Source organism: Populus alba, chromosome 14 (assembly GCF_005239225.2).
Source record: "Populus alba chromosome 14, ASM523922v2, whole genome shotgun sequence".
In the NCBI taxonomy this organism is placed as follows: Eukaryota; Viridiplantae; Streptophyta; class Magnoliopsida; order Malpighiales; family Salicaceae; genus Populus; species Populus alba.
Window position 1 is genome coordinate 7,500,750 of NC_133297.1, and position 8,586 is coordinate 7,509,335.

Sequence of the window (8,586 nt, forward strand, 5' to 3'; positions counted from 1 at the left end):
AACCCAACCTATTCCGAGCTATCTCTAGCCCTAATTTGAATGCCCACAACTTAGCTTGGATGGCGCTGCAACACCACTCTTATTGTGAAGCCACTGTAAAACGTCCCATGCAATCTTAAATCTAACCACCCGATCCAATAAGTCCTGAGTTGCCCTTGTTAGCACCATCAATGTTTAATTTAACCCAATCTTCTTTGGGTGGAGACGAAAAAAAAAATATCTGGTTACTTGAGAGGCAGATTGTAATTGCCAATTCTTTTTTCCAAGCATATTTGATCCCACTAACATACTAGATGACCTGTGTTTGATGAATAAAATTAACACTAATTGCGGGATCTAGAGTTGAAGGCCTTTTCTTTTCTCCATAATGAAAGGAAACAGGTTCACTACTTTAAATGGGATGTCCCAATCTTGCCGCTGAAATTAACTAAAACGGATGCTAGAACTATACTAGAAAATTAGCATAGAATTGATAAAAATATTATAAGGATAATTGTTAATTTAATTTATTTTCACTTATATTTTTAATAATATAATTAAATTTAATTATGTAAATTTATATTTTATTTAAAATATAAAAATTACAATAAATTTTAAACTAAATTCAAATTAGATATTAAATTGGTTACAAGAGGAGTGCAGCAATTTTGAACCAATATAATCCTTTAAATTTGCCCTGAAGTCCTGATGAAAGGGAAGGAAAGAAAACCATTAGAAATGGGGCCTGTCGCGCCCAAAAAAAAAAAGGGGGGGGGGGGGGGGGGGTAAACCGGTGCGTTTTGACTGTTCCACAGGACCCGATCTGCAAGAAGATAGACCTTATCCAAGAAATCAAGGATCCCAACATTTTATTGTATTGTGCAAAAAATAAAAAGGAGACACGTCGAATGCCATTTCTCCACACACCAACTCCATTCACCATGGACAAACTGGCTCCATTTCACCATAGCCCGCCTCTACTTCAAAACCACAAGCCAAAACCAATTAGAACCCATTCACCACCATCTCTTTCTGTTGCTCTCATAACAACCTCGTCCCTTGAAACTACACCTAGGCCTACACATGTACCGAATCTTGGCTCTTTAAATGGCTTCACTGCTGATAGCAAGACTTTAGACTCAGTTAAAGCAATGCATGCCCAGATGATAAAAAAGGGTAACAAATGGAATTCAGATTCTATGGCGAAGCATTTGATCACTTCTTATTTAGAACTTGGTGATTGCAAGTCAGCTGCAGTGGTTTTTTTTGTGGGTTTTGCGCGGAACTATGTTATGTGGAATAATTTCTTGGAGGAGTTCAAGAGCTTTGGTGGTGATCCAAGTGAAGTTCTTGAGGTCTTTAAAGAATTGCATTGTGAAGGAGTGGTGTTTGATAGTAGAGTGATTAGTGTGGTTTTGAAGATTTGCGCTAGTGTGATGAATTTATGGCTTGGTTTGGAAGTACATGCTAGTTTGATCAAGAGGGGTTTTGAATTAGATGTGTATGTGAGGTGTGCACTAATGAATTTTTATGGGAGGTGTTGGTGTGTGGAAAGTGCTAATCAAGTGTTTCATGAACCCCCCAATTTAGATGATCTCTTGTGGAACGAGGCAATCTTGGTCAATTTGAAGAATGAGAGATTTGTTAAGGCTCTAGAATTGTTTAGAGAGATGCAATTCTTGACTAGTAAAGTTAATGCTACTACAGTTTTGAAGATTCTGCAAGCTTGTAGCAAGAAGGGGGCTCTCAATGAAGGGAAGCAGATTCACGGGTATGTGTTAAAGCTTGCTATGGAATCAAATTTGTCGATATGCAATTCTTTGATTATCATGTACTCTAGGAATGGAAAAATCAAACTAGCTAGCAGGGTATTTGATTCAATGAAAGATCATAGTTTGTCCTCATGGAATTCAATTATCTCAAGTTATACTACACTTGGTTACTTGAATGATGCTTGGAATCTTTTCTGTAAAATGGAGAGGTCAGGCACAAAACCAGACATAATAACCTGGAATAGCATGTTGTCAGGCAATGCTATTGTTAGTTCATATAAAGAAGTCCTCATAATTTTGCGGAGGATGCAAGCTGCGGGTTTTAGGCCAAATCCTCGCTCCATCACTAGCGTTCTTCAAGCTGTCATTGAACCGGGGCTCCTGAATTTCGGGAAAGAAATTCATGGTTATGTGATAAGAAATGGGCTTGACTATGATGCATACGTGGGAACTTCATTGTTAGACATGTATGTGAAGAATGACTGCCTCACCAGTTCTCAGGCGATTTTTGATAATATGAAAAACAAGAATATTGTTGCTTGGAATTCATTAATATCAGGGTATTCGTTCAAGGGACATTTTGACCATGCAAGAAGATTGTTGAATCGTATGAAAGAGGAAGGAATAAAACCAGATCTAATTACATGGAACAGCCTGGTTGCCGGGTATTCAATGCGTGGCCACACTAAGGAAGCTTTAGCTTTGATTCATGGTATCAAAATTTCGGGATTGACACCAAATGTGGTTTCATGGACTGCTCTCATATCAGGCTGTTCACAGAATGGTAACTACTCGGAATCTATTGAGGCTTTTGTCCAAATGCAAGAAGAAGGTATTAAGCCAAACTCTGCCACTATATCCAGCTTACTTAGGACTTGTGGGGGCCTATCCTTGTTACGGAAGGGTAAAGAAATTCACTGCCTAAGTATTAGAAAAGGCTTCATTGAAGATTTATATGTAGCTACAGCACTCATTGACACGTACAGTAAGTCAGGCGATTTAGAAAGTGCTCATAAAGTTTTCAGGAGTGCAGAGAAGACATTAGCATCTTGGAATTGCATGATTATGGGATTTGCCATTAATGGCTGTGGAAGAGAGGTGATTGCACTCCTTGATGGAATGCAAAGAGCTGGTATCTTGCCAGATGCTATAACCTTCACAGCCCTCCTCTCTGGTTGCAAGAACTCTGGTTTAGTTGAAGAGGGATGGAAATGCTTTGATATGATGAGCAACGACTATGGTATAAAACCAACCATTGAGCATTATTCTTGCATGGCAGATCTTCTTGGAAGAGCTGGCTACCTTGATGAAGCTTGGGACTTCATTCAAACAATGCCAATAAAGCCAGATGCTAGTGTTTGGGGTGCCATGCTTGGATCTTGCCGAATCCACGGAAACATTGAGTTTGCAGAGATTGCAGCGAAGGAACTTTTCAAGTTAGAACCATATAATTCTGCTAATTACGTTCTGATGTTGAGCTTATATGCCATGTCAAACAGATGGGAGGATGTTGACCGTATTAAAGATCTCATGGATACCAGGGGTATTAAGCCCAGGCAAGTATGGAGCTGGATTCAAATTGATCAGAGAGTTCATCTGTTCTCTGCTGGAGGAATACCCCATCAAGATGAAGGAGAGATATACTATGAGTTGTATCAGTTGGTCTCTGAACTGAAGAAATTTGGATATTTGCCGGATGTAAACTGCGTATACCAGAACATTGATGAGGAAGAAAAGGTGAAGATGCTCCTAAGTCACACTGAGAAACTTGCAATTACTTATGGACTAATCAAAACAACAAGTGGCGCACCAATCAGAGTGATCAAGAACACAAGAATTTGTTCTGATTGTCACACAGCAGCAAAACTCATTTCCCTTGTTCGCAGTAGAGAGATTTTCCTCAGGGATGGTGTTCGGTTTCACCATTTTAAGGCAGGGAAGTGTTCTTGCAACGACTACTGGTAACAATATTGGTCATTCATTGTTCAAGAGTCTACCCCATTACTCAGTGTACAGCCTTCTCAAATAATGGGATACATCATAACAAAAGTTTGACGGATAGCGGTAGGGGAATACTCGGGTATAGCTTCAACAGCATCAAGCTCGGATGAATGTAGAACCAATAGAGAATCCGAGCAGAGGAGCAAGCAAATGTAAATTTTGTAATATGAACTGTTGAGTTTTTTAAGGGTCTATTTTCTATATATAGAACTGTTACTTACAAATTCTTGCTACATAATGAAATTACAATGCTAGCTTCTACCTATTTTACGGAGTGCCGTGATGCTAGCAAAATTAAGTGCCTAATAAAAACCTTAACATGGGCGAGTTTAGGATGCGGGTTGGTTTGGTCCTCTCAAAAAACTGAAGCTGGGTATTGATCGTCTTTGCTTAGATATATGGATGGACCTGAAATGCCCTTTAACTTCTTGGTTAACCAATCCCTCCCTAACGACACTTAAAGATTAAAATGGAAAGTCTTCAAAATACAGCATATGAGGCCAAAATTCGTGTCTAAGGTTTTCCTGAGACTGCTAGTTGCTTCCAGTAAGTGAGGTTCCTTGCTTTCTATCCAGTTAGCCTTTTCTTTTTGTGCGGCCTGAGCTTATCGGACTTGAGCTATCCTAGTCTATAAATCACGACAAAAACAGGAAAATCAGCAGTTTCTTGCACTCAAAAGCTACTGTCACAATAAGCTCCACATAAAATAGTGGCAAGGATTGTTCTGGCTGGATGTTAGGGAGATTGGAGAGAATGTCAATATTGCGCTGAAAGCAAAACAAAAAAGCATGCTGAAAAAAGAAGAAACAACAGCTGCTAACTGCTACTTCAAGTTCTTATCTATCATAACATCCTACACTGCGAGCGGCAACTACAACATAAAACCCTATCCAAAAGGAACCGACTGTGTCTTACAAGTGTATTTACAGATATGACCAGCAGCAATTTACATACCACCATTCATAAAGTAAAAACAACATTGAAAAACAACTGATCCTTTCCCACTCATCGGATGTTTTAAGGAAACTTGACTACAAACCTAAACACTAAACAGGGGAAAACCCCACTTCAATGTTAAGGAATAATGCAAAGAGAACAACGGCAGAACCATTGCATTCAAAACTTCTGCGAGTAGGAAGTACTCCGACCAAACTCTACAAAGCTTCGGGAAACTAGATCAGTCAAACGGCATAACTTTTACTTATCAATCTCCGATTGCATCTCCAGGACCTTACTACTCAGAATTGATTGACAGGTTCAACCCGGTCCTGCACAGCCATCCTCTCAGAGACATCAGCCAGAGATTTGAGATTGCACCTTATAAGGGCCTTGACAAAGTAACATGTCTCATCCTTGGTGTTCCCATCAGGCACATCTACAACGAATGATTCTATGACTAAAGTTCCAGGCCTCCCATCAATAAACTCAGGGTGGACAGTCATAATTGATGAGTAGTTCTGCAAAATAAACCAGGGGGGGATCAGATGGAGGAAGAATCCGGAATGCTTTTAGTGAAAGGCATCATTTTTTTAGCCCAGAGACTGAATATTCAACCAAGCATCCAACTACAAAAGATTATAGTTAGTGGCAGATTCCAAATGTCTTTTCATCATGTGGGCATGCATGCACTTAGTCAGCGAATATATATCAAAGTTAAGTAACGGTTCATTCCATATCACCAAGGAAAAGTGGGTTGTCTATTTGTACCAAAATATATTTCCTCTGATTTTGAAAATCCACAATCCCCAGAAATGTTCTCTATTTAGTTTTCAGCATCATTCAACAAAAAAAAGGTTCCATTTTCTCATCCTTCAAACATATTGAGTGAGACAAATTCACACATAATTTGGACACTAAAGTAAAGGGATAAAAAGGAGGAGAAACTTTATCTCCCACGTGCTTCTGTGATGCACAACAGCTCTAAAAGACTTGTGATATCACGGCTCTAAAACAAAGTTACCTACAAAGCAAATCAATGAAGGAGAAAACACTAGAACATACCCCACCCATCAGAAGAGGTTCCTTTGGCCACACAAGTAACATGTGAATGAGAGAGCACAAATGGAGAAAAAAGAGACACAATACAATGGCAACAAACATAGCACACGACAGAAGAAAATATCTCGTGCAATTGGCATTTCCTAGAACTAGGTGTTATGGTCCATGACCAATACTCGAAATATAATTCCAATCTTGGTCAAAACAGCAAAACTCTTCATCACATGCGAAAAAAACACAGCAATACATACAGAGATGTAGAAGTGATTACATCGAGACTCGTCCACTTTTCGGTAGCTTATCACACATTTCCTTCCATCCAAGCCACAATATTTAACATGCCATAACATAGTGATCCCGCATATCAATTTAATATAAGCACAGAAACACAGTTGAAGGTATTTAAATCTATAACATAACAAGAAACAACAACAGCTTATAGTAGAAGGCTAAGAAGAAAATAAATTTATTTATTTATACCTTGAGCCTGTGATCACCACCAACAATCTGGACTCCAAGAATGTGCTCCTCGTCATCAAGAAGCTCAAGCCTCTCAGTACTAGTAGTTGCAGGAAGTCCAGATTTAACATTCACCTCTCTAACACTTCCAATCCCAAGCTCTCCGTTCATAACACACCTGCTCACGAATGGCTTGTACCTCTGTGGCTGATCAAATCGCCTCACCAGTGACCAAACCTGATCCAATTATATATAAAATCGAATCAGAATTTCTCCTAATATAAGAATTCGTTTATGCGTGCAGAGTAAACCCAATAAGATACTGAAAAGAAATAAAAGAAAAGCCCCGTTCTGTTATATTTGGCTTATTACAAATGAAGGAGAAAAAAAAATACTGACAGAGAGAATCCCATTAAGAGGAAGGGCAAAATCAGCCGAAATCGAGCAAAATTTCACAGATTTGACACAGAAGAACAAAGTCAAAACACCTTTGAGCAAATCAACGGACATAAAATCAATGAAAAGATAAAAAAAAAGGGGGGGTAAAAAGAAAAACTTACAAGGTGAGCAGGAGCTTTGATGTGCTTAACAAGAGCAGAAGTGCACTGGTTCTCTCTAGGCTCATGTTTATGGTGTCTCCGTACGTATTGAGCCTCTGTTGCACTGTAGGCATCACTGCCGTTCATTTTTTTTTTTTTATGATGATGATGAGTATGTTTTGTATTGTTTCTCTTCTCTTTGCCTGAAAAAGGAAATCTGATGCTTTCTAGAGATAAGCTTTGAAAGAGGAGAGGAGAGGAAAGAATTCGGGATTTGGTTGTGCCTGAAACGAAATAACAAGAATAATAATAACCTTGCACTTAGTTTTCTTTAAGCTTAGCATTATGTCAATAAAGTCCACGAATCCACCGACAATTTTCATTCTTTATAGTTTTCAAATTAAAAGGCCAACCAAAGCTATGGGCCCATTTTACTTTATTATATATAAGGTACTCCTATATATATATATATATATATATATATATATAATGGAATGTTGAAGGTGGCGGTGCATAATGTTTTTTATTTATTTTTTTTACTTAGAAAATATTAAAATAATCTTTTTATTAATACATTAAAATTATTAAAAATACTAGATATTTTAATTTAATATTTTTTAAAATAAATATAAATTTAAAAAATATTCAAGAATAAACTTATATATTTTCTAACCGATTCTAAATATTTGTTTGCAATTACGGTTTAAAATTTAAATATTATTTTTGTTTAAAATTATTTTTTTTAATTTTTAAAATTATCTTGATATATTCATATCAAAAATATTTTTAAAAAATAAAAAATTATTTTAATTTATTTTTTATAAAAAAAAAACTTTAAAAAATAACTATTATTTCATTTCTAAAAGTATGCTATCACTTATATTTTTTTAAAAAAAATTAATGTGAATATTTATATTCATCTCAATTAATTCTATAAATTCTAAAATTAAGAACATAAATATTTAATAACCCTAAAATTTAAATTCATAATCATTAAATATCAAACTCAGGCCTTCCAGTTACCATTAGTTATATTTCTGAACAATACTAAGGTGTGTGGTGACAGTCCATTGCTGTTTTGTTTATTGAATATTGGATGAATTTTTTTAATATTTTTTTTTTGTAGGTGGTAGGTACTTAGCGTGTCATGTGACCCTCACTGAGCTAGTGGGTTTACTTTAAAGTCAAACTATTATGTGGAGTGCAGGAGATGTTAGTGATCACGATATCTTTTATTTGCCGTTTTATTTCTCTTGAAAATCTTTATTTAATTACTGTCATGATGGAGTAAATTATAAATTAGTTCTTTTAGTTTCAAGAAATCAATTAATTAATAATTCTTGTTTAAAAAAATTATTTAATCCTTTAATAAAATTTCATCATTCTTAATTTAAAAATATTATTCGTTACATTAATACATCAAAATTATTAAAAAAACATTAGAAAACACATCAATTTAATATTTTTATAAGATAAGTATGTGTTAAAAAAAACATTCAAAGAAACCTACATCGTTTCTAACTTATTCTAAATATCCGTTTGGGATTGCAGTCTAAACGAATGTTTGTTAAAATTCTTTTTTTTTTCTTACTTCAAATTATTTTATTTTTTATTAATCATTTTGATAGGTTAATGTCAAAAATAATTTTTTTAAAACAAAAATAAAAAAAACAATGTCAATCCATATTAACTCATTAAGTCCATGACTTGAGTCATTTGATCAAAAGCAACAAATCTAAAAAACAAATTGAAGCTTAATCCTCAATAAACCAAACGTTAAAGAAAATTGAAAAACAAAACCTAAAATATAAAAAAAATAAAAAAAAATAACAATTATA

The 8,586-nt window shown here is 35.6% G+C and overlaps 2 protein-coding genes across 2 annotated transcripts; one reads left to right on the forward strand and one right to left on the reverse strand.

Moving 5' to 3' along the window:
• The first annotated feature begins 841 nt into the window (after positions 1 to 841).
• LOC118041528 (pentatricopeptide repeat-containing protein At4g01030, mitochondrial) lies at positions 842 to 4,017 on the forward strand. Its single transcript, XM_035048917.2, has one exon. It carries the CDS (start codon positions 888 to 890, stop codon positions 3,714 to 3,716), a length of 2,829 nt encoding a protein of 942 aa, XP_034904808.1. The 5' UTR covers positions 842 to 887; the 3' UTR covers positions 3,717 to 4,017.
• Positions 4,018 to 4,544: 527 nt separating this feature from the next.
• Positions 4,545 to 7,083, reverse strand: LOC118041529 (abscisic acid receptor PYL3). Its single transcript, XM_035048919.2, has 3 exons — positions 6,770 to 7,083; positions 6,231 to 6,446; positions 4,545 to 5,209 (listed from the first exon to the last, which is right to left on the reverse strand). Exons 1-3 carry the CDS (start codon positions 6,893 to 6,895, stop codon positions 4,991 to 4,993), a joined length of 561 nt encoding a protein of 186 aa, XP_034904810.1. The 5' UTR covers positions 6,896 to 7,083; the 3' UTR covers positions 4,545 to 4,990.
• Positions 7,084 to 8,586: the final 1,503 nt, after the last annotated feature.